Source organism: Carassius gibelio, chromosome A16, assembly GCF_023724105.1.
Source record: "Carassius gibelio isolate Cgi1373 ecotype wild population from Czech Republic chromosome A16, carGib1.2-hapl.c, whole genome shotgun sequence".
NCBI lineage: Eukaryota > Metazoa > Chordata > Actinopteri > Cypriniformes > Cyprinidae > Carassius > Carassius gibelio.
The window spans coordinates 17,450,285-17,475,796 of NC_068386.1; the positions used below are offsets into that span (position 1 = coordinate 17,450,285).

At 39.7% G+C, this 25,512-nt stretch overlaps 2 protein-coding genes across 2 annotated transcripts in view; one reads left to right on the plus strand and one right to left on the minus strand.

Moving 5' to 3' along the window:
- LOC128031167 (coiled-coil domain-containing protein 12-like) lies at window positions 1–9,011 on the plus strand. Its single transcript, XM_052619408.1, has 7 exons — window positions 1–163; window positions 1,583–1,656; window positions 5,528–5,607; window positions 5,792–5,853; window positions 8,041–8,075; window positions 8,189–8,265; window positions 8,703–9,011. Exons 1-7 carry the CDS (start codon window positions 8–10, stop codon window positions 8,780–8,782), a joined length of 564 nt encoding a protein of 187 aa, XP_052475368.1. The 5' UTR covers window positions 1–7; the 3' UTR covers window positions 8,783–9,011.
- LOC128031166 (kinesin-like protein KIFC3) overlaps window positions 8,939–25,512 on the minus strand; it is a 22,351-nt gene continuing 5,777 nt past the window's right edge. Inside the window, exons 6-20 of the mRNA XM_052619407.1 lie at window positions 23,674–23,825; window positions 23,340–23,405; window positions 23,039–23,176; window positions 22,740–22,937; window positions 14,231–14,404; window positions 13,912–14,059; window positions 13,136–13,266; window positions 12,899–13,010; window positions 12,630–12,811; window positions 12,310–12,414; window positions 12,043–12,173; window positions 11,305–11,425; window positions 11,086–11,215; window positions 10,729–10,958; window positions 8,939–10,537 (exon numbers count right to left, since the gene is read on the minus strand). Coding sequence (XP_052475367.1) covers window positions 10,406–10,537; window positions 10,729–10,958; window positions 11,086–11,215; window positions 11,305–11,425; window positions 12,043–12,173; window positions 12,310–12,414; window positions 12,630–12,811; window positions 12,899–13,010; window positions 13,136–13,266; window positions 13,912–14,059; window positions 14,231–14,404; window positions 22,740–22,937; window positions 23,039–23,176; window positions 23,340–23,405; window positions 23,674–23,825 — 2,150 coding nt within the window. The 3' untranslated portion in view covers window positions 8,939–10,405. The remainder of the gene's footprint in view (window positions 10,538–10,728; window positions 10,959–11,085; window positions 11,216–11,304; window positions 11,426–12,042; window positions 12,174–12,309; window positions 12,415–12,629; window positions 12,812–12,898; window positions 13,011–13,135; window positions 13,267–13,911; window positions 14,060–14,230; window positions 14,405–22,739; window positions 22,938–23,038; window positions 23,177–23,339; window positions 23,406–23,673; window positions 23,826–25,512) is intronic.

The following is a 25,512-nucleotide window of genomic DNA, read 5'->3' on the forward strand; positions in this document are numbered from 1 at the left end:
AAAAGTCATGGTTGCAATCTGCCAAAAAATGAAAAGAAGAAGAAGAAGAAGATCCTTCTACACATGCTTTATTTTCACCATGGAGAAACCTGTGGGTTCTTTACAAGAGCAAGCTTTGAAAAGGAAAGAAAGATTAAAAGCTCTGCGAGACCGCCAACTTCAAGTGAGTGTGAAAATAAATGTTCATTTCTTGAAGACACGGGGAAATACGCGCACTCTCGCAGGCTAACATGCTGTAGTTAGCGAGTTAGCATAACAGTAAAGCATAGTATTGTTCAATTTAACATCAGTTGTCATCATGTAAATTCAACCAGAGGGGTTAAGCTCTATTTTTTAATCACATTGAATGCATTTATTATTATCCAAGGAAGGGCGTTTAGCTTTAAATAATATTAGCAGTTACCTGTCAGTTTGTATTTTGTGCTTGACTGATTTGTACTAAGCAGAATACATCCCTTTTAAATTCAGTGATGCCTCAACATTCAGTTACACTGTAACATTACAAAAGCTTGAAAAGCAGCTATAACATAACTAGATCTAATGCTTTTCTGTCTCTGCTTTAAGTGTTATGTAACATTTAAAAACATGAGGAACAAGTCATTTATTTTCAGTGGTATATCGGCGTGCCACACATTTTGTTAGAATTTAACTTTGAAGTTTGAAGCTGGGAATTTCCTTTTAACCCTGTTTGAATGTTTTATTTATTTATTTTTTGCTTCCTTAAAGGGATAGCTCACCAAAAATGAAAATTTGATGTTTATCTGTGTACCCCCAGGGCATCCAAGATGTAGGTAACTTTGTTTCTTCAGTAGAACACAAACTGAGATTTTTAACTGAAGCCATTGCAGTCTGTCAGTCCTATAATGGGAGCGGATGGGAATCATGACTTTGAGAGTAAAAAAAAACATACACAAACTAAACCAAATTGAACCCTGCGCCTGGTGATGATGCATATCTCTTAACTATTGACCACTGACACTCTATCTGCAATCTCAATTGGGAGTGTCAAAGGTCCATTTGAGAGATAGGTTGTGGTAATGTACTTATAAGTCTGCGATCCGCCGTAAAGCAAGAAGACGACTACTCACGCGCAGGCCGAAGAAGAACAGCAAACTCACTCAGGACAGTTCAGACATTGCAGTGAAAATCAGAGGTAAAAAATGATATGAATACTGTTCAGTTTCTTGCACAGACCGATCGTTTGTTTCTTTACACTTCAATGTATCACCACGAGCTGCAGGGTTTAATTTGGTTTTGTTTGTGTATGTTTTTGACGCTCAAAGCCGTGATTCCCATCCACTTCCATTGTAGGACTGACAGACTGCAACAGTTTCAGTTAAAAATCTCCATTTGTGTTCTGCTGAAGAAACAAAGGCACCTACATCTTGGATGCCCTGGGGGTAAGCAGATAAACATCACATTTACATTTTTGGGTGAACTATCCCTTTAAATGTGCACAGAAGATCTTTGACTGATTCACTGCGAATTAGAGCTTTTATTGTACCTTAGTCTTATTAGAATTTTGGATCATAACTTGAATTTGCCTCTTTGCTCATAATAACTAGTAGAGTTTTTACTACAGGGACATGCACCTGAGGATGGAGAGCCTGAGAGAAAAAGACCTCTGGAGGATTCTGAGACAGAGGACAGACACCGGTAAATAACAAAATACTCACAGATATAAAATCGTGTGTCATTTTTACATAAGGATACTTAACTAAATTCTCAGTTCTACCATTTAGAAACAAAAAGGACCTAGCTGAATAGGCTTCCTGTTCTAAATGGACAATAAATAAAAAGCTGCACTCTGTTTATATGATCATAAGAAGGGCTGAGAAGTAAAGGTCTCTTTCACTCTCAGCTCTGTTTCACGCTCAAGCCAAAGCCTCAAGCTCTTTGCTTTTTTTTTTTTTTCTTTCCATTGTTTATGTTCAGATTCACAGAACTCGTGCTCGCCTCCCTGAGCTCAAGAGGTCTTTTTAAATTGACAGTTTGCAAAGGTTCCTAAACAATCATCACCCAAAATATGGACTACTTCTCCCTTAGTGTATGTTAAAACCTGTATGACAATCTTCTTTTATGTTCCTTAGAAGAAAATGATGCAGTTTTGGTTCGACATGATGGCAAGTGAATAATAGAATAACCATATCTTAGCACTTGATACATCATTTTGTGGTTATAAGGCATTAACTTAGCCGCCGTCGCAGGTTAGCATGCCAAGCTAGCTTGTCTGGCCATGATCCCCTCATGTCAGCTAGTCCCGCTCCGGTTCCCGCCCCTAAGGAGATATTGGTGGCTGTCAGGCAGAGAATGTTTCAAGGTGTGTCTCCATAAAAATGCATTATTAAAATGACAACACGGTTTGGAAACAATTAGAGGTAATTCACCACCCAGCACACTTGTTATTTTGACACTTCCCATGCTGCAGTACTCGACAGATAAACTTTAGAAAAACAAAGCGACAAAAAAACATTGAATAAACTAGTCATAAAAGTTTGATAAAATATATCCAGAAAAAATCAAAATGACCCTAATTGGGGTAAAATTATAAAGCAGCATAACAAAATTGACAATTTTCAACATTTATTATATATATATAAAAAAAAACTATTCTCGTCAGCAAATTAGCATATTATAATAATTTCTGAAGGGTCATGTGACACTGAAGACTGGAGTAAAGATGCTGAGAATTTAGCTTTGCCATAATAGGAATATTATTAATTAAAATATACTGAAAAAAAAAAAATAATAATATGATTTCAAAATATATGAATGTTCTTACTGTATTTTTGATCAAATAAATGCAGCCTTGGTTAGTAAACATAACATAATTTCAAAACATTAAAAACAAATCACAGACCCCAAACCTTTGAACAGTAGTGTGCATAAGAGTTTTCTGCTTATTGAATTTCATGCTGAATAAGTGGAAACATCCACTTTTGTTAGTCTTTTTGTTCAAGCTGTCAAAATTCTGAAGTGAGGTGAGGCAGATAATGAATATCTGCTCAGCTTTTGAATGAAGCTCAGCCTTTCACATGTGCGCCAGACAGTATTTTGTCACAACTTAGCAGTAGGGCAAATGTCCAAATTGACTTGGAATCTTCTACAGCCCAACCACATTGTTATTACTGTTCTTTGTAAATGGGCTTTGTCAGCTGTCAGACTTAACAGTACCACTGCTGCCTATTTTAGGCTGAAGGAAGCCTGATGATAGTCCCCTCGCACTTCAAGAACATTTTTTTCCCCCATAAGCATTAATCTGTCTTTCTGTATTGTGATTAAATTAGAAAACAATATACTAGCCGTGGCCACAAATGATTCAGGACCCCAGGATGTTCGAAATGCTCACTTAGAGTTCGAAAAACGGCTCTTGACTCTCTGAAAGTGTTGGATTGTTTGGCCGCTCTACTGTAGATGAGGAAAGCCAGTGGTCCTGTATTGTTCCAGTGGGTGGTCAGGAAGTCTTTCCTGGAAAGTTGAGGACAGGGAGGACTTCCCAGCTCTTTGTTTCAGTCTGTTGTTTTCAAGTGTTTTTCAAAAACCCTTCAATGCTCTTGTTTGGGATTATAATATTTGATGAAGTTTTGCAGGACCTTAATGGGGTTTGACTGAGTTTGAAATTAATTGAGTGTTTTCCCCAATTAATCAAGCTTTAGTTTGATAACCCTACACCCAAGAGCATTGAAAAGGAATAGTGACATACAGCTGACATGACATTTTACATTTTACAATTTTTGCCTTGTGAAAAAGTCACACAAGCATGTCCAAAAAATTGACATATTAATATTGTTTTCTAAATGATGGTTGCATCACATGACTTTTATTTGAAGGACAAACATTTTAATGTCGTTAATAATGTCGTTCTAAATTAGGGTGACCACCCGTCCCGTGTAGCGCGTGCGCGCACAGCGTTTGAAGCCCAATTCATGCGTCCCACAAATTGAGAATGTGTCACGCATAACCTCTGGAGTTGTGAGTTTAGACTTTTTTTTTTTTTTTTTTTTTACTGTTCCTGTGATGTTGAGCAACTACAGTTCATTTTAATCCTATAATTTTATATTATAATTTATTTAAAGTGAATAAATTGTAATGAAAAATAAGTTAAATAGCTAAAGTAAATCATAAGTGGAAGCATACATCATGAGCATACATCAGCAATTACACATGTTTAGGGGAATAGGGCATTATTAATATACCATGTAAGGTGGTATGTGCTAGAAATAAGTAAACCACTATCAGTGAGTCTGCCCATGGGGTGGGAGGACCACCGCGCAAGGCAGTGTCCCTCAGAAACATACCCCTTGTCCCCCCTTGGGCTTATTAGCAGGTGGTCACCCTATTCTAAACCCTGGATAAAGGTATGTTTCACACTTTAAAGATTAAAAGATCTAAAGTGTTTAAAGATGCTAAATTACAATAATACTCTTTTTAATTTGTTGTATTTTTAATTTGTCGTGCTATGTTGTTTTTCATTATTTTATTATTATTTAAATTAGTACTTTTTGGAATGTTTTTTTTTTTTTCTCTCTCTCATGTGTATTTACATATGAAGACTAGCTGTCGTCTTGGCGTCAGCTAATGGAGATCCTTTTAAATAAACAAATAATCATGGAACACTCTTACCTGTCATTGACCTGACTACAGCAGGTCCATATTCATTCATTCATTCATTCATTCATTTTTTTCCTCTCAAATGCTGAAACAACTGGGTAAGATGTGGTACGAAAATCTAATTTAATTAAATTATTTATCGGGTTCTTAGAAATGTACAGTATGCTTTTATTTGCGTTGGTTTCAAGGTTTTATACCATTTTAAAGAAAAGCTTCAATTTAATGACTATAGTAATCGTCAGGTTAAAAAGTAATTACATTTACCTTAATTACATGTGAATGTATACATCTTATCCCCCCCCCCCCCCCCAAATATAAATGATTTATTGTGGTTATGAATGTGGGCCTGCTATAGCCCCTTTTCTGAGGTCAATATGGGCACACATCTCTGGAGAAAAACTATAAATTATAATATGACTATCTCCTATAGGACCGTCTGAAACAAATCTTCATGTCCATCTTCTGTTGATCATGCTGTGGAGAACCCTCAATGCTCCCCTGGAGATCCAGCAGCCGATTTTGCTGTAACTTACAGAGATGTTAATACTTTTGCTGGTTGAGCGATGTTGGGCTTGATTTAGCCCCTCTCAGCTTTGAGGCTGCTGTCCCTAGACATAGTCAGGTGCTACATGCTAATTAGCTCGTGCTACAAAGATGAAGGGACGCTTTGTAAGCATGGCGAGCCAATGTACTCTGGATGCTATCACAGGCCGGATTCAGCGCTCAAATAGCACCAGCTGCTCATGGTCCAAGCTAAATGTTTATGTGAACTGCCACCTGCTGGTTACTTGTTTCTCCTGTGATTGAATGTGTGATCGCTTTTTAAAAATATCCTCAAATAGGTTAGATTGGAGGCAGTGACAAAACACTTGTTCATGACTGAGTGAGTTACATAATCCTGAAATGATGTTTGCAGAGAGCTGAAGCTGAGGAATTACACGCCGGAGGACAAGGAGCTGAAGGAGAGACAGGTGCCCAAAGCAAAACCTGCATCAGGTGAGAACACTTCTGGCTTACCTGCAGGAAATATAACTGGATGTACCTTTAATTTATATTTTTAGATGTAATACCTGAAAATTAAACCGACCGTTCAGTAATAGTAATGCTGGGTGATATTACAGCAGGTGATCAGGTGTTGGGTTATAGGTTGTCTGACTGGTCTTGTTTTGTATTACTTTAGTGGAGGACAAGGTCAAGGACCAGCTGCAAGCTGCAGACCCAGAGCCTGTGATTGAGGAAGTGGTGAGTGGATTTTTCCCTATATACAAAGTCTTAGGTTTCAAAGGTGATGCCATATGGACAACCCCAGTGTTTCCTGAATATATACACTACCAGTCAAATGTTAAATAATCCAGATGTTTTTAATGAAATAATGAAATAAAAATACAGTAGCGTTGTGAAATTATTACAATGTAAAATGACTGTTTTCATTTTTAAATATATTTTTAAATGTAATTTATTCCTGTGATGGTAAAGCTGTCATTACTCCAGTCTTCAGTGTCCCGTGATCATTGAGAAATCACTTTGATATTTGCATTTGATGCTCAATTATTAAAAGTGGTTATAATTATCAAGGTTGGAAACCATAATTCTGGATTCTTTGATTTTTAATAACAAGTAAAAAAAAACAATTTATTTAAAATATAAATAATTATAAATGTATTTACTGTCACTTTTGATTATTCATTGCTAAATAAAAGTATTCATTTACAAAAAATAGAAACCTGTAATTTGTGAGCCTTGTTTTGAACAATTCATTAAAAGAACCATATCAAATGAGTTGCCTGTTCATTAAAGGGGTCATATGATACAATTAAAATTTTTCCTTTCTATTTGGAGTGTTACAAACTCTTGGTGCATAAAGAAGATCTGTAAAAGTTGCAAAGACTAAAGTCTCAATATTCAAAGAGATATTCTTCATAAAAGTTAACCACGCCTACCTCAAATGTTCTAACACACCCCACGTGTCTAGGTGACGATGTGGGGAAATTTTCATAACACCGCCCAAATAATTATGCAAAGAAAGGAGGAGTAACTTTGATTCTCGCTATAGTATTGTTGTTGCCGCTGGTGCCATGTCATGGAGATGCTGTGTGTTTCATTGTGAAAGCGAAGCTACTTTGTTTGACTTTTCAAAAGAGGACACAATTAGAAATCAGTGATTAAGTTATTTACAACACTGTTCCAGAACAGTTCAACCCAAATATTCAGATGTATGCAGTGCATTCATTCCGCCATGTAAATACCAAACCGGCCATGGTACGAGCACAAATGGCTTTTAAAGGGGAGGGAGATGAGACTCTGATTTTTTTTTTTATAGCTACGGCCAAAATCGTTACACCCATTACTCATTAGGATAATAAGGACAAAACGTTTAGACCATGCGCCTGGGGGTGCTGACTGTTTACCGCCGTTAAACTAGCAAAAGTGGATTCGGACACACCCTGAATGCATCTGCTCCATGCACTTTAGACCATGCACTTAGTTAAAATAGGGCCCAGTGTGTTTTTTGAACATTAAACTGCATAGACACGTTACATTACACCAATTACACAAAATAATGTTATTTTTAGCAGCATCATATGCAGTGTTGGGGGTAATGCATTACAAGTAATGTGAGTTATGTAATCCCATTACCTTTTTCAAGTTACTAGTAATCATGTAGTTCCAGACTAAATGTGAATGTGCATTAATCCATCCCACTGGCAAAAAAAAAACTGATTTAGTATTCGGCATCAAAATTAAATAAAAACGGTGAAATACAAACTCAGAAAATGACGCAAACCTGCAATGTTAAATAACAAAAATGTATCTAATCCCATTCTATTAACTAATATCTTTGCTCCTGACCTTTGATGATCCAGTTCAACACTACTAAGCAAGAATGACTTTAGATAAACTTACAATTGTGCTTCATTGTTTTTGTAAAAAAAAGTTTTTTATTGCTGAAGTGTTGAACCTTCTTCTGTGAATTTTTTTTTCCCTTCAGCCTGAGGTTTATTCATTAAAATTTTTGGTGTGAAAGGGCTTTTACATTTGCTATACATAGAGCTACTTGTACTTGTATCAAAAACAATCAAGCCCGGCTCATATAAGTTACTTAATACATTACTTTCCATAAAAAGTAACTAAGTAACGTAACTAGTTACTTTTTTAGGGAGTAACGCAATATTGTAATGCATTACTTTTAAAAGTAACTTTCCCCAACACTGATCATATGACCCCATTTAATCAAATTACACTGGCTGCTCTTTATGTGTGCCCTGTCTTACATATTTTAATTATGATTAATTCATAAAACAAGCTCACATTCTAATTAGTTTTGTAGTGGCAAAGTTTTGTCTCGAACAGTGCAAGAATCACTGGGCAGCTCTTGTCTGAATTTAAACTAATCTTATTCCCTTTTTTTTTTTTGTCCTTTGTTCTCAGGATCTGGCAAATCTTGCCCCCAGAAAACCAGACTGGTACAAACCTTCAATTTTTACCTCTAAAACACAATCATGCATCATAGTCATTGAGATCCATTTTAGTTTCTATTTTCATTCATTTAAAATCTTGTGTCGTGTTTTGGTAATAGGGATCTAAAGAGGGACGTTGCCAAGAAGCTTGAGAAATTAGAGAGGCGAACACAGAAGGCTATTGCTGAACTTATACGTGAGTATGACAAGACACACACTAACTGAGACCGAGGCCAGTCTGCACTAATGACCATATCTATAATGATATAAAAACCACAACAACAATGTACAACTGAAACATTAATCAATCTCTTCATTGCTTCTTTTATCAGTAATATACCGCAGCTGTAGTTATAGAGCTTTTTTGCAATGAGCTCCGCCAGGGCTTTATGAAAGGCTAATTGCTGTGTGGGTTCAAAAGCCCTGGAGCTCTGATGTCTCTTAATGACATCATATATGGATTTCCTGTCCCTATACGCTTCTCTGGCACAGACTAGACCTAACATTACTACTTTAGTATATCTTAAAAACAAATATTTTTGTATCACCAATTCAGAACTAGAGAATCTTTGGTGAAACACATTCTTCATGTCCATAGCTTGTTTATTTCTCGGCATTTGTGTAATTCCACAGGTGACCGGCTCAAGGGAAGTGAGGAAGAGCTGGCTGGAGCGGTTGGAGCAGCTGGCGTGGAAGAGGGAGACTCGGACTGAATCTGTGTTGAGAATGAGTCTCGCACAACAGACTTTCTAGAAGTTTCCAGCCCATTTCCCATTACATAGCAGTGTGTGTTTAAAACGGATTTCTTATGCTGAGCTCAGCATGAGTGAGTGTTTGTGTGAGAGAGAAAGAGATGCGCAAAGATCGAGTACACAAAGAAAACTTTCTCTTTTTTTATTATAATTATTTTGTTTATAAGTAAACAGTTCTTTCTTTTCTAAATTGACTCTTGTCTTTTTTTTTTTTTTTTTCTCTGGGCCTTAAAATAATAATAATAAAAATCCAATGTCAGTAGGCTTCTTTTAAATCAGAACCTGAATGCGGATAAAGAAGAGCTAAAATCAGACCCATTGCAGAGAATAATACAATATCATAATTGATAAGAACAGTACAGATAAAATCGAAGTACATTCATCTGGCTTCAAGATCTTTTGAATAAATTAGTGAGTGTACTTGAGCCAGTGTCTTCAAGCACTTTATAAAATCAAGTAAATTTTTTGTACATGGAGGGTTAAATCAGTCTGTTATTTGATTTTTTCCTAGAATTATTCTCCCATTATTTAAAAGATGCAAATTTTCCGAAACAAACAGATAGACCTACAGTACATTTTCAGTTAAAAGATAAGTTGTATGGACCGCACAAATCTTTTTAATAAAGTGCATTCCTCACCTCCCTCTGTAACATGGCTGAACCTAAGAGACCAATGACATTTCACATTAAACGTAAACTTATCCTAAACATCCCAGAAAATTAATAATCATATATCCTTTATTTAAATATATTGATATGTTAGATGTTTGTATGTTTATAACGAATAGATAATGAAAATGTACTAAAATATAGAATAATGTTTAAATGAAAAATGAGATGCTCACCACTAAGAGGTGCAATTGCACATAATTTTGTGAAGTATAGATACCTGTTTAGCAGATGGTTTCCTATCCAAATCTTGCCTTTATTTCCTCCTTCAGAACAGAGTGGTGCTATCAAATAACTCAAGAACCGTCCTGTTCATGAATCACCACTTCAAGGGTTAAAATAATGTGACCTTTCGGCTATTAGCCTGGATTTTGAAATGCTAACATACCACCTACGTCAGAAATGAAATCAGCAAATGCTGAACTGGCTGAACTCTGAACCTAATAAAAGACATCCTGGCTGGTTCAACACACATAATCCTATCAGAAGTCCACACCAATCATACACTAAAAATATATCGTTTGGTCATTAGTTCCTAGACTATATATTATACCAAATAATTTCAAGTTTTTTGAGTGGATATCTTCAAGCATTACACAAGATTTTATGCAAGATCTTTATGCAAGGTCTTCCCTGTTGAGCATTTTCTGTAATACCTTGCACTTATGGGGACAGAGAGCTTGTCTTGATATTGGTGTTGGTGAGACTTTGACATGCAGATCAGCTGAAGGAGAAAAGCCATTGCTAGGCAGCCGGAAGAAACTAGAACGTATGTGGCATCACAGATGTTTCCAGAACTGTAGCCCTTGAGTAGGTTTGGAAACCTCAGCCGCGGGTTAAAAAGTGCAAGGCTTGTCCATCTGCACTTGAGATGATGCCATTTCTGGTGTTTACTTGTGAGGGTTGATGGTATGCATTAATTTTTACTTTCGTTATGTCCAGCCGTCTCGATTTTTCGTGCAGCGGGGCCCAGCTCCACCTTACACACTCGCTGGGCAAACTTTAGCGAGCACAGGGTCTCTCCAACGTTGCTCTCAAGAGAAGAAACCTTAAGAAGACAAATTATTTGTACGTGAGCACTGTTGTTCATTGGCTTTATTTAAAAGCTGAAATTATTAGTTAGGTGGTGCTTTAACCCTATGATCAAACCAAATCTGGGTTACTGTATTTTTAAACCTTGCTAGTAACCCTAGACTCTGCTGCTAGGGTTATCTAGTGAGTCTCTGTAAATCTTTGTACCTGAACAACCATGGCGGTTTTGTTGCCTTTTCCCAGTGAGTCCTGCAGCAGGTAAGTGAGTCGTGAGTTCCTGAAGGGTATGTGAGTCTGGTGGGCCTTCAAGGCCTGGATCACATCTCCTAGAGCCAGCAGCGAGCGGTTGATATTCTGGGCTTCCTTCAGTCTCTCCCCCTCTGCCCCAGATTTCCACACCCTTTCAGAACCAGCCAGATCCACAAGATTCAGCTTGCCTGCAAAAGAGAGGTCAAGAAAATAAGGTCATTCAAGGATAGCGAGGGCTTTTTGAAGGGGAACTCATGATTTTGAGAACTCTCACACAACTTAAGCAATCTAAAGATGCAGAATCTTTGGACTGACCGGTGGTTTTGGCTCCACTGGCGAGGTCTGTGCCCAGCACAGTCACAGTGAGCAAGGCATGAGATCGAGAGCTATGCTGGTTCATCTGTGTTCCAAATGTAATCCTGTTCTTTCGAGCTATGGCCAAAATCTGCAACAACAACAACAACAACAGATGATTGGAGAGAACGGTTTTTGTATAGTCAGCATTATCTTGACAGATGCCACCTTGGGACTCACTTTCTTGATATGCTGGAAGCTTTTGACCTCCATGACCCTGAGTCCTGGCACGTGGAGCTGACCCGTCCCATCGGGGTTGATCTTGATGTCAAGTTTCTCTCCATCCTTACTGAGCAGATCTCTGATGGCAACAAGACAATGTTGATGATTTAATTGTAATAAACTCTTTGTGTCAAACTCACACCCTTGAAAACCCTGTCATTAAACCAAAACTTTGAGAAACTGAAATGTTCATTAAAAGACTAATGGAAAAAGGGAAGATATGTTTGCCAGTGAGGTTTGTTCTTGCATGTCAAGCAAGTACAGTTGAGTTTTCACTTCGTATATTGGATTTTCTGAATGTATGTTTATATATGAATAATAGCCTAATTTAAATCTGTCTATTATAAAATGCAATCATGTCTCATCAAAAGACTTCAATTAAAACACTCAATTCATATTTTGAAGTATCAAGCTTTGGTGGAATACACTTTTAAGGCAAGAACAGAAATCACGTGTCATAAAAATATCTTTATTAGTGTTTTAAAGACGAATGGAAATCTTATGAGTTTGGAACGATGTGAGGGCGAGTGATTTATGACAGAATTTTCGTTTTTGGGTGAATTAACCCTTTAATATTCCTCATAAATATCAGGTTATTTCATGAGCTGAAAGCTCACTTCACTGAATGCTTCTAACATTTTTAATTACCAACAATTACCATAGATTTTGGCATTATGAAGAGGTAAAATGCAATACCTCAGGACCTCATTGTAAATTTCCACTGAGCTGACACTGATGGTGAATGTCCACATGTCTTTTCTCTCCTCAATCTCATTGAACAGGTGTTTCAGGGCTCGCTGGTTGATGCCGGGGTTCTCAACAGTACCCTGAGCAGACACAGATGGTTAACGGGACCTGACAGACTTACTGAATAATTAATGGAAACAGATCATCTGGGTCTAAAGTATGGAATTGGAACCGTGTGTTATGACAGGTATATAGTTACAGATCCCCATGTGTTACCTCCATAGTATAGGTCTTGCCAGATCCTGTCTGGCCATAAGCAAAGATGCAAACATGATATCCATCTATACAGGATGTGATGAGCGGCTCAATTTCCTGGAACACCTGAGTGATAAAGAAAATCATATCAAAAAGAGTTATTTTCAGTTTTGAGTGTTAAATTTGTACATTTATTTAGACAGAATAGTAATGAATTTTAATATTGGTCATTAAAATGACAATATTAGTGACAGCGAGGTAGTTTTTAATGTAAATATGACTTATACCCACTGATCTATAATATAGTCATATATATAGATCAGTGCTTATACCCCACTTACCTCTTCTTGAGTGGCTTGAGGATGAAAGACTTTATCCAGTTCAAAGTTTTTGGCCTTTCCTTTGCTTAGAACTGTAAGTGCAGATTCATTATTGGGGTCTGTTGTCACAACTACTGTCTGGCCTTCCTCATGTTGATCTTCCTTCAGTACTGGCTTTACACGACACAGCACACGGATATTACCTGGTGAAAAAAAACACAAAAAAAAACCTTTTAGATTTTGCTAATTTTAAAAAAAAAAATTTTATTCAAACCGTGAATGCTGCCTACCTTTAAGCTCAACCAGCTGCTCGTGGTACTTCCTGCGGAGAGCTACCTCCTTTCTGTATTTTTCCATAAGTTCTTTGTTGGCCTCTGACATTTCATTTATACCTGCCATAATCTGTGGTAATATCAGAAAATGATTCATAAATGAAAGCAACAGAAATAATGTGACTATATCAACTCTTAGATCTTAGAAGTTCTACATGTAGTACACGTTTGTGCGGAAGTATGGTGTTTAGTTACCTGTTTCTTGGCTTCTTTGATAGCTGTTCCATAGAAGTCCGAAAAGTTGCGGACCTGGCTGCGAAGGCTGGCATAATCGGTCTTCATGGTACGTAATGTTGGAGGGAGCGCACTCAGGCGCTTCTGGAGGGCTGGAAATTTCACATATAAACATGCACTAAGCTCAATACATTGATGTATTAAAGATGCACGTTAACAATGTCAACAAAAGGGGCGCTCATGAGCACACTCAGAAGACAATGTCAAGCGCAATTCCAGAAATCACCAAAACCATTTTATAGGAAAAGTTAACCCACAAAATTAGCTGAAAGTGATCTAACACGAAGAGAAGAATGTGTTTGTTTCCTAATCAGAGCAGATTTGGAGAAATTTACATCACTTGCTCCCTAACAGATCCACTGCAGTGAATGGGTGCCGTCAGAATGAGAGTTCATATAGCTGATAAAAACATCACAATTATCCACAAATGCTAAACGTGACTTTAATTCAATAGTAAATCTATTGTGAAGTAAGAAACTGCATGTTATAAATAATTATAATAATAATAAAAACATATTATTCAGACATTTTTATGCTAAACTGTGAAATTATTATTCCATAATTACACTGGATAGGATCCGTTGGTGAGTAAGAGATGTAATTTTTAAATGTGTGGATGCAGAATGCCTGAGAGCGAGTACATTTTCAGCATATTTTCATTTTTGTATTGTCTGTTCCTTTAAGAAACAGATCTAAACCATAGGAATTGTAGTATATTTACAGTAAACTAAACTCACTTGTGAACTGAGCCTGCAAGCTCTGGAGATGCTCCTGAGAGCAGTTAGCTGCCACTTTTACAGCCTCTTCTTTCTTTTCCTCAAGATGTCCGATCTCCTTCAGCAGCTCCTCCCTTAATGTCCCAATCTCCCTCTCATATGCAGCGATCTGTGGAGCCACTACTTTTTAGAAGAGCTGAGGTTTTCTACAGTTGTGTTCTGACATGTACTGTATAAATTATGACTTCTGTATCTGAGATCCCAGCAACAGAGTTGGAGTTATTTTGCTGAAGTTATACTGTATGTACAATCATAAAAAAAAAGGATAATGCTTAAAAACCTTGTGCTGTAAATTGCAGCTGACTTCATCTGAATGTCTGATGTTCTCCTCCAAATGTCGGCATCGTTCTCTCTGATTGCTTAGCTTCTCAGAAAGCTGTTCATTCTGTTGTCTGGCTTCGGATAGTTGGCGTAGAGTTGAAGGTGACTCTATCTCCACAGTTTGAGTAACATACTACAGGAATAAAAGGAATATATATATATATATATATATGTAACCGGTATGAGTATGTTGTGCGGTTAGGTAGGTAGATGACGTAATGGGTAGGTGGCGTATAAAGTCTCGCGGGCGTCAAGGAAACAGCGTTTGCTCTCGTTCTACGCTTGGTGAGCGAGTTTGTGTTTCTTCCTCTGCTGGCGCGTTGAAGGAACGGCTTGACCTATTGTGTCCGAAAACTCGGAGTGAGTAAACCTGTTGTTTTAATCATGTTTATCGTAAAGGAGATGCTTGGTAGTAAGATTCGCATTTACCATAGTAAATGTGTTGTAGGATTGTTCCGGTTTTAATGATCGAGGTGAGAGCAGAGTGCACTTGTCATTTTGCGCTTTGTTACGACCACTGGACGTAAGTAATGATTAAGCTAGTTTTTAAAGACTTATACACTTTAAGTATCCTTTAAAGGAGCATTAATACATTAGCAACGTGAGTATTTTCTTGATTGTTAAATGTAGAATGTGGTGTGTAATAAAATTTAAATGGTTTTAATTACAGGACATCAAAACCTTCTTTGGCAAGTGGCCATCGTTTTTTTCCCCACCAAACTTGGGATTTGGTTGTTTTGTTTTGTTTTTTTTGATTTGTGGCATTCATTTTGCAGGATCTGCCTGTTTTATTTGAATGGTAGAGTGTTGTATTGGGAGGCCTTGTTTGATTTGTGTGTTTTACGTATAATGGTTTGATTGGGTTTGATTTTTATTTTCTTTATATTTTTTTGATTGGGTTTGACTTTTGGGTTTGTTTTTTTTCTTCCTCCCATGTGGTATATTTCCCATTTTAGTATTCTAGGTTGATTTGGGTGTTATTTTGAGTGCCATTCTTATGTTTTCTTTTGGGTTAAAGTATGATTTCTCTGTTTAATTAATGTGAATATCAGTCTAATGATTGGTTTCTCTTATTGAATGTTGTTAGATTTCGATTTGTTTGGAGTGTTATTTCTTTTGGAAATTAATTTGGTTTACTTTAAATCCATTCAGAGTGGTGTTTAATTGTTGTAATTAGTTTATTTTTTTTATTGGTTTCTTTGGTGTCATGGATGGTTTTACCAAGTCCTCCTACTCTTAAGAGAAGATAAAATTTTGCTCATTCTGGAAAATAAAGCAACCCTTTTTGTACTCTGGCTTCTAGTTCATTTATTTGAACCACCTGTGTGATTCAAAGAAAAACAAAAAAGAGATTAGATCATTGTTAGGGTCCCACGTCCTAGAATTTGTGGGTGGCGTAGTCAATTTCGTCGACTATTTTATAACAACCAGCTAGCCTAGGTCACACTTGGCGTAGTCGATAGGGTCCCATACATTAAAGAAGCCTGAGTGCAAATGGTTGTATTGTTCTAGAGTGTGTATTTTGTGGGGTGGGGAAAGAAACGGTGGTCGCAACTGGCCGAGAATTTAATTTTGTTACGAGCGGTGATCCTTATCTATCATCAGTTGTCTTCTGGTTTGCTTTTGTGTGTATGTTACAGATTGCTATGGAGGAACAACTTAAAGTCTTGACAGAATTGGTACAACAATTGCAGACAGATAACCAGCAACTTCGGCAAGAACTTGTAAGGAGGCCTGTTGAGGTTGTTGATGAGGCTCAATCTGCTAGTTCTAGACTGGATGTTGGTGCCCGTCCATCTGTTAACATCCCGGCATCTGAACGTTATGTTTATGTTCCACGTGAAAGAAAGTGTCCCAGGTTTTCTGGGAGGAGGTCTGTTGATTTGTTGACGGCAGAAGACTGGGTTGAAGAAGTACGTAGGTCTTTGATCGTTCGGCCGGTTCCAGTGGCCGAGAAAGCTTTGTTCGTCTATGATCTTTTAGATGGAGAAGCGAAGGCTGAAGTAAAGTTTCACCCATCTAGCGACCGGGATGATCCTGAAAAAATCTTTACAATCTTGCTTGAGATGTATGGTTGTTCTCAGTCTTTGGTTGGTTTGCAGAAGCAGTTTTTTCAACGTCGCCAGCTAGAGGGAGAATCGCTTCGTGAATACTCGCACGCCCTCATGGCTCTAATGGAGGCAATGAAACGTAAGAACTTGACAGGCATTTGTAACCCCGACCACACCTTACGTGATCAGTTTATTGAACACATGCGGGATAATACCCTTCGTAGGGAGCTGAAACGACAGGTACGGTTGAATGCTGAGATGTCGTTCCTAGAGGTTCGTGCTGAGGCTATACGGTGGGCAGATGAGGGAGGCACTCCTAGTATAAGACCTCGAGCTCATTCTTGTACTGCAGATGTTCAGGTGGTGGGTACGTATAGGTCAACTCAATTTTCCTCTGAATCCACTAATGAATTGGGTGAGCTTAAAGATTGTCTCCGTAAGCAACAGACGCAGTTGGATGCTATTTTGAAGCACTTGAGTATAAATCCATCAAATCCTGTAGGGGGTGCTGTAGGCTCCCGGCCTGTTTCTGCCCGGTTCCAAGCCGACGGCAAGCCAATCTGTATGCGTTGCAATAAAGCTGGTCATATTGCAAGGTTCTGCAGATCTGACTTGGCAGGCATGCACGTGAATGTGAGAGAGGGTGTAGGAATTGGTCCGGGACCGTCATCCCATGGGCAAGGTCGAACGGTTGTACGGGAAACCCCCGAGCAGCCGGAAAACTAGCACCCTCTGGTGTTGGGAGCTTGACACCAGAGGGGGGTTCTTCTGGCTCTAAAGGGGTATTTGAGGAAGATTGGGTCCAACTTATTGGGCAGTGCCCTATAGTGGAAGTTTGTTTTGGGGGGGTGAAAACTCCCTGCTTACTGGACACGGGGTCTATGGTGTCAATGGTCACAGAGAGCTTCTTTGAGTCTGCATTTCCACTGCATATTAGGGAATGTTTGAAACCTTGTAGCTGGTTGCGGTTGAAGGCTGCAAATGGGCTGGACATTCCCTATTGTGGCTACTTGGAGCTGGAAGTCGAGGTTTTGGGTAGGATCCTCCCTAAAATGGGGATACTAATTATGAGAGATCCACTAGATCCTCTTATACGGCAACAAAAGCTTGCAGTCCCAGGTCTCTTGGGCATGAATGTTTTGAATTGTTGCTATCAAGAGCTTTTTTGTCAACACGAAGAGCGTTTATTTTCCTCCCCCACAGTTAAGCAAGCCGGGAAGGAGTGGAAGCAGGCCCTGTTGGAGTGCCAAAGTTTAGCTCTTACTGCCGAGTCTGGGTTCTTGGGGAAGGCAGTTGTAAGGGCAGGATCGGCTATACGTGTGCCAGCGGGTTCCCTGCAATGGGTTCCTATAAGTCGCAGTCAAGGTATGGCACGTGTTATTACTTCTGTATTCTTGGAGCCTCCAATGGGGGAGGATGGTATACTACCTGCGAATATCCTCATCTCAAAGTGTTTATTACCAGTAGAGCAGGGCGTAGTTCATGTTCCGGTGGTAAACTTGGGAGAAAAGGACCAATGGCTTAGGCCAAAAACTTTTTTGGGCCAATTGTATGTGGTCAATCTGCAGTCAACTTTGGAATCTGCGTTGGGGGAGAGCGTGAATAGCCAGGATATGGTGAGCTGTAATCAGGTCATGGAGGCAGGTAGTGGGCTATCTTTGGATTTCAATGAGGCGTCATGGCCTTCATTATCCACTACGCAGTCTCAGCAGGTTAAATGCCTTTTGACCCGGTTTAGTTCTGTCTTTAGCAAAGAAGGGGGTGACTTGGGGTGTACTCACCTAGTCCAACACGAGATCCCAGTGCTAGACAATGTTCCTGTTCGGCAGCGTTATCGCCGGTTGCCCCCCTCTCAGTATGAGCAAGTCAAAACTCATATTAGTGAGCTGCTTGAGCAGGGTGTAGTTCGGCCTAGTTCTAGTCCTTACTCATCACCTATTGTGATAGTGCAAAAGAAGGATGGGAGTATCCGTCTTTGCGTGGATTACCGCCAACTCAATGCGAAAACACGGAAGGATGCTTACCCACTTCCAAGGATTGAGGAATCACTTGATGCGCTGACTGGTGCTAAGTGGTTCTCTACTCTTGACTTGACGAGTGGGTACAACCAAGTCCCAGTGATCGAACGGGACAAAGAGAAGACTGCTTTCTGCACTCCTTTTGGCCTCTTTGAATACAACAGAATGCCTTTTGGTTTGTGCAATGCACCCAGTACTTTCCAAAGGCTTATGGAAAGGATTTTTGGTGATCAACGGTTCCAGTCCCTTTTGTTATATTTGGATGACATAGTCATCTTTTCTGGTTCCTTTGAACAACATCTTCAACGGTTGGAGATGGTTTTGGGGCGTCTTCAACAAAATAACCTGAAATTGAAGTTCCAAAAATGTACATTTTTTCAAGAAAGGGTTAAGTATCTTGGTCACATAATTTCCTCCCAGGGAGTGTCCACTGACCCAGAGAAAATCAGCGCTGTAGTTGACTGGAAGCGACCCAGTAACCTTTTGGAGTTGCGTTCCTTTTTGGGTTTTGCATCCTCCTACAGAAGGTTCGTAGAGGGTTTTGCTCAATTAGCATCACCTCTACACAGATTAGTAGGGGAGCTCCAAGGTAAGGGTAAGAAGCGGGGTTCAGGCACTGACACCCTTTTGGAAGGACGATGGACAGAGGCGGCGGAGAATGCCTTTGTGGCTTTGAAGAAGTCACTGGTAGAGGCCCCAGTTTTAGGCTATGCTGATTTCACAAAGTCATTCGTGTTAGAGATAGATGCTAGTCAGGTTGGTCTTGGTGCTGTATTGTCTCAAGAACAGGAGGGCCAGCGGAGGCCTATCGCTTATGCCAGTCGGGGCTTGCGCCCTGCAGAAAGAAATATGTTAAACTATAGTTCCATGAAGCTGGAGCTTTTGGCCCTTAAGTGGGCCATCTCCGAGAAGTTTCGGGAATATCTGCTGGGTGTCAAGTTCGTGGTGTTCACAGATAACAACCCCTTGAGTTACCTTCAGACCGCCAAGTTGGCTGCTGTAGAGCAGCGGTGGGCGTCACAGCTGGCGTTGTTTGATTTTGAGCTGAAATATCGTCCTGGGACAGCCAATCGCAATGCGGATGCACTCTCCCGTCTTCCTGTGGATCTAGCTCCTAAAAGGGTTAGGGAAATTGCTTCTGGTATCACTTTGCCTCATGAACTTTCCTTAGTTCAGTGTTTAAGCTCTGCTTCGACCTGTACTCAAGCTTCAGAAATAGCAGCTCTGCCCTGTCGTGAAAAGGCAGATATGCAAGTTCTACAGGCGGCAGATGTGCATATTGCTGCATTTCTGAAATATTGGCAAAGAGGAGTGGCCCCTACTCGTTATGAAAGGGCAAGGGAGTCTAGGGAAGTAATGGAATTTGTTCGCCAATGGAAACGTATTCGACAAGTAGATGGTGTTTTGTATAGAGAAGTTTTCTTGGCTCCAGGGAAGGTTAGAGTGCTTCAGGTTTTATTGCCTGAGGTTCTAAGGGAGGAAGTGTTGGAGAGCCTTCATGACCGTCATGGGCATCAAGGTATAGAGAGGACAACCACCTTGGTGAGGGAGAGATGTTTTTGGCCTAATTTGCGCCAGGATGTTGAGCAATGGTGTATCAAATGCGAGCGTTGTGTGGTCTCTAAAGCCTTACGCCCCAAAGTTCGTACAACCATGGGGCATTTGATGGCTTCAAAGCCCTTGGAAATTCTCGCAATTGATTTTACACTTTTGGAGCGGGCCAGTAATGGATGTGAGAACGTGCTAGTAGTGACTGATGTGTTTTCTAAATTTACCCAAGCGTACCCAACCCGAGACCAAAGGGCAAGTACTGTGGCTCGCATTTTGACGGAGCGGTGGTTCTATGTTTATGGTGTGCCAAAACGCATCCATTCGGACCAAGGGCGGAATTTCGAGGGAGAATTGCTTAAACAACTGTGCCACCTTTATGGGATTCAGAAGAGTAGGACTACAGCATATCATCCTGAGGGAAATGGGCAGTGCGAAAGATTTAATCGCACTTTGCATGATTTATTGCGTACTTTGCCCATCGAAAAGAAAAGGGTATGGCCGCAGTCTTTACCTCAGTTACTTTTTGCCTATAATACATGTGCCCATCAGTCCACTGGTTACTCCCCTTATGAACTTATGTTTGGCCAGAAGCCAAAACTTCCTGTGGATGGTCTTCTAGGGATGGAGGAAGGAGGCACTCCAGTGACTGCCCAGGATTGGGTGGCGAGCCATCGGCACCATCTGGCCTCTGTATATGTTAAGGCTAGGGAACAGCTGGGAGTGGCAGCAGCCCAGCGAGCACATCATCATCCAGAGTCTGTGCCTATTTTGCCAGTTGGTACGCTGGTTCTGTGTAAGAATCATTTCCCAAGCCGGCATAAGATCCAAGATGTGTGGGGCTCCAAGGTGTATGAGGTGGTAGAGTGTTTAGATATGGTAGGCACTGTGTATAAGGTAAGACAACAAGACACAATGAAGCACGTGAAGAATGTCCATCGCTCGGATCTGCGAGAGCTCCCTGATGGGTACGTAACCTTGGATAAAAGTGAGGGTGTAGTAAATATTCCCCCCCCTGTAGGATTGCTGTCAGAGTACGACCATCCGAGACCATTAGCTGAGGAAGAGGAAATGTCAGAGGAAGAGACTGTGGTTTTTCATGTAGCCCAGGAGGGAGGTTCGGTGGCAGCTGTTAGGGAGGATTTGGGTGAGTCGGAGCCAGACCAATGTTTAACTGGGGTCCTTCATCCCCCAGAGTCCCAGTGTCCAGTGGAGCAGGTACTTGATTTATCGGGCCCTGGCTCTCACCTCGATTTTTTAGAACGAGAATCCGAGCCAGAACGGGCGGAACCTTTGTTACGCCGGTCGCTTAGGACGAGGGCTGGCCAGCATTCAAATGTATTCAATCTACCAAGACCAGTGCGATCCTTGGAAAATCAAAGGCCACCAAATTCAGCCTCCGTTAGTTCCCTCTATGTCCCTTTTAGACCTTGGGATTAGAATTGGTTATGATGGAGTTAAATGTTGTCACCGGGACGGTGATCTTTGAAGGAGGGGGTGGATGTAACCGGTATGAGTATGTTGTGCGGTTAGGTAGGTAGATGACGTAATGGGTAGGTGGCGTATAAAGTCTCGCGGGCGTCAAGGAAACAGCGTTTGCTCTCGTTCTACGCTTGGTGAGCGAGTTTGTGTTTCTTCCTCTGCTGGCGCGTTGAAGGAACGGCTTGACCTATTGTGTCCGAAAACTCGGAGTGAGTAAACCTGTTGTTTTAATCATGTTTATCGTAAAGGAGATGCTTGGTAGTAAGATTCGCATTTACCATAGTAAATGTGTTGTAGGATTGTTCCGGTTTTAATGATCGAGGTGAGAGCAGAGTGCACTTGTCATTTTGCGCTTTGTTACGACCACTGGACGTAAGTAATGATTAAGCTAGTTTTTAAAGACTTATACACTTTAAGTATCCTTTAAAGGAGCATTAATACATTAGCAACGTGAGTATTTTCTTGATTGTTAAATGTAGAATGTGGTGTGTAATAAAATTTAAATGGTTTTAATTACAGGACATCAAAACCTTCTTTGGCAAGTGGCCATCGTTTTTTTCCCCACCAAACTTGGGATTTGGTTGTTTTGTTTTTTTTGATTTGTGGCATTCATTTTGCAGGATCTGCCTGTTTTATTTGAATGGTAGAGTGTTGTATTGGGAGGCCTTGTTTGATTTGTGTGTTTTACGTATAATGGTTTGATTGGGTTTGATTTTTATTTTCTTTATATTTTTTTGATTGGGTTTGACTTTTGGGTTTGTTTTTTTTCTTCCTCCCATGTGGTATATTTCCCATTTTAGTATTCTAGGTTGATTTGGGTGTTATTTTGAGTGCCATTCTTATGTTTTCTTTTGGGTTAAAGTATGATTTCTCTGTTTAATTAATGTGAATATCAGTCTAATGATTGGTTTCTCTTATTGAATGTTGTTAGATTTCGATTTGTTTGGAGTGTTATTTCTTTTGGAAATTAATTTGGTTTACTTTAAATCCATTCAGAGTGGTGTTTAATTGTTGTAATTAGTTTATTTTTTTATTGGTTTCTTTGGTGTCATGGATGGTTTTACCAAGTCCTCCTACTCTTAAGAGAAGATAAAATTTTGCTCATTCTGGAAAATAAAGCAACCCTTTTTGTACTCTGGCTTCTAGTTCATTTATTTGAACCACCTGTGTGATTCAAAGAAAAACAAAAAAGAGATTAGATCATTGTTAGGGTCCCACGTCCTAGAATTTGTGGGTGGCGTAGTCAATTTCGTCGACTATTTTATAACAACCAGCTAGCCTAGGTCACATATATATATATATATTTTATCAAGTTCATTGTGTTTGCATTTTTAGGTTTTTAAAGTTCATAATCTTGAATTTTTCCTACTTTAACCACAGCTTCCTTGTTGCGTTCTTTGTCCAATTCAAGCTTCAGCTCTCTCACGCACTCCTCTCGTCTCCTGAGCTCTTCTGCTTTTCTCCAGTTGCTTTGCTCCCTCTGCTGCTCCAGACGCGACAGCTGCTCTGTCTGCTGCTGCAGTGAACTCTCCAGCTGCAGAACGCGACTGCGCAGGTTCTCATTTTCCTGCAGGATAGGACAGTAAGCTAAAGAAAAACCTATGCAAAACAAGAAGTTTTGATGTGTTAGATTTAAAGTATACCCAGTGCATTAAAAGCCAGCATTACCTTGATGAGCACAGAGCTGGACTGGGAAGGGATGACTGACAGCTGCTGCAGAAGACTCTGTGTCACTGTGAGGCTATGTTTCAAACTCTCATTCTCTGCTGATAAGCAAAGCACTCGTTTTTCTGAGTCTGTTACTCCCTGGTGAAAAGAAAACACACCCTATAAAAAGTCACAGCTGACCTGGAAAAGAAGTATCTAATGAAACAACCCAGATAAACTCGTTTTGAAACTGTCTGGCCTGGTTTGTGATGTGCTCAGTTTCGAATGCAGAGCACTGGAACAGATTCTTCCAAGAGCTTACCGATGCAACTCGGAGTTTGGACAGCTCCTCTTCTCTTTCTTCAATACAGCTCTTCAGCTCATCAATCTACAGGGACAAAATCAGTGCAGTCAGCTTAGCAAGTCTGGAAAGAAAAATGGGTGAAGGCGATGATACTGTATGATCAGATAAATGGAGGAAATGTGCAGCCAACAGATTACAGCAGAGCTTAAAACCTGATTCTGAAAACCCAAAATACTTTCAGGATCATTGGTGTGGTAGACATGCTATTTAAAACACTAAGTGGGTTGAATGAGCAGTGGAATGGATAGAATAGGTGACTGAATGAATAGAGGGAAAGTATAATGCTGAGCACCTGCTGTTGGAAAGCGTGTACTTTAGTATGCCGGTCTCGTTCTCTCTGCTCCAGCTGGGAATGAAGCAAACGCAGCTCTCCTCTCAGCTGACTCTTCTCTACTTGCAGCCCGCATAGGGACTGAACCAACTTATGCAACCCAACCGGAGATGCTGCAGGAAGCATGCAGTTACCCACACACACACACACACACACAGGTTATATGTTTAGAGTGGAATTTCAAAAGTACACTGAAAAGCTGTAAAACAATTTTCACTAAGACAATTGTAGAAAACTTCACAAAAATGACAAAGAACAGCAAGTAACATTCAATTTTAAATTAGACTGAAATATAATATCAATATGTCAATTGACAAAATGGTAGATTAATGAAGAATAACAAATATAAATTAAATTATAAATAATATAAATACGTTTTTTGAGTGGATTTAAAAACAGATTGAGGCGGTTCTGATGAGGGGAGGGGAGACCATTCCAAAGTTTTGGGCCAACAACATTCCTAGGAACATGCAGCAATTCAGAATTAGTAGATCTGAGCACTCTCGATAAAAGTATGTGGCTGTAACAACTCGGTTAAGTACAGTGGGGGCAGACTGTGAAGAGATATAAAAACAAACAGTACAATTTTAAAATCAATTCTGTACTTTACTAGAAGCCAATGAAGTGAGATTAAAACCCATGTAATAGTCTCATATTTAAGGTTATTGTCAAATCAAGTTTCTGACACGGGTGGTACTATATGATGACAGAGATGTAGTTTTGAAGTCGTGTACAATATGATCATTAGGACCAAACAAAATGAACTCTGTTTTGTTCTCATTAAGGCAAAAAAAAAAACTTGTAAGCCAAATTTCAGGTCCTTCAGGCAATAGAAAATGGGCTTAATGGCGTACTTATTACAACGCTTTAAGGGGATGTAAATTTGGGTGCCATCTGCATATAAATGGAAAGAGACCCCATGCTTGGTAAAAATAAACACTAAAGGAAGCATATAAATTAAGAAAACTACCGGACCAAGAATCAATCCCTGGGGAACACCAGATCTTAAAAGCATCTCAGAAGAGGAATGATGCCCAATGTTGATGACATACCTCCTATTGGTAAGGTATAACCTAAACCACTGTAATACTGTGCCATGTAAACCAACACATGCCTCAAGACAAGATTTAAGAATATCATGGTTGACCAAAGGCAGAGCTAAGGTCTAACAAGACCCGAGCAATAGACTGAAATCGGGCAAAAGTTAGCCAGCAATGTCGAGTCCAAATTAGTTTTTTTAAGATCAAAGTCGTGGGGCACAGTCCCAGTTTGGAGACTTTTACTAATAATAGACAACAAGTCAGGACTGACAGTGTCAGTAATCTGTCAAAGAAAACGAATAATGTCCTGAGGACACAATGTAGGTTTCAGACTAGACAAGAGTTTTGATTAAGGTGTTCAGGTTAACAGACTCGAAGAGAGGCACCAGTTCAGTGAATGGGCTCAATTCTCACGGTTTAATCCAAGTTTCAGTGATCAGCATCTGGAGCGTGCAGAGTAAAAAAATCATTTAATATAAATGTCTTATTTACTAGAGAGCGCGCATTGATCAAAGCCACATGGAATGGCAATATCTCTCCCTGGGGTTCTGTAGATCTCAGAATCACTAAAGGTTCGTAGCATTTACTCCACCATGAAGAACCAGTGAGAATATCCAATGAGTGGCAGTTGTGTGGACGAAAATGCCTTGTTGATGTCAGAGGTCAGAGGAGAATGGGCAGACTGATCAGAGATGATAGAAAGGCAACATTAACTCAAACAACCACTTGTTACAACCAAGGTATTCAGAATACCATCTCT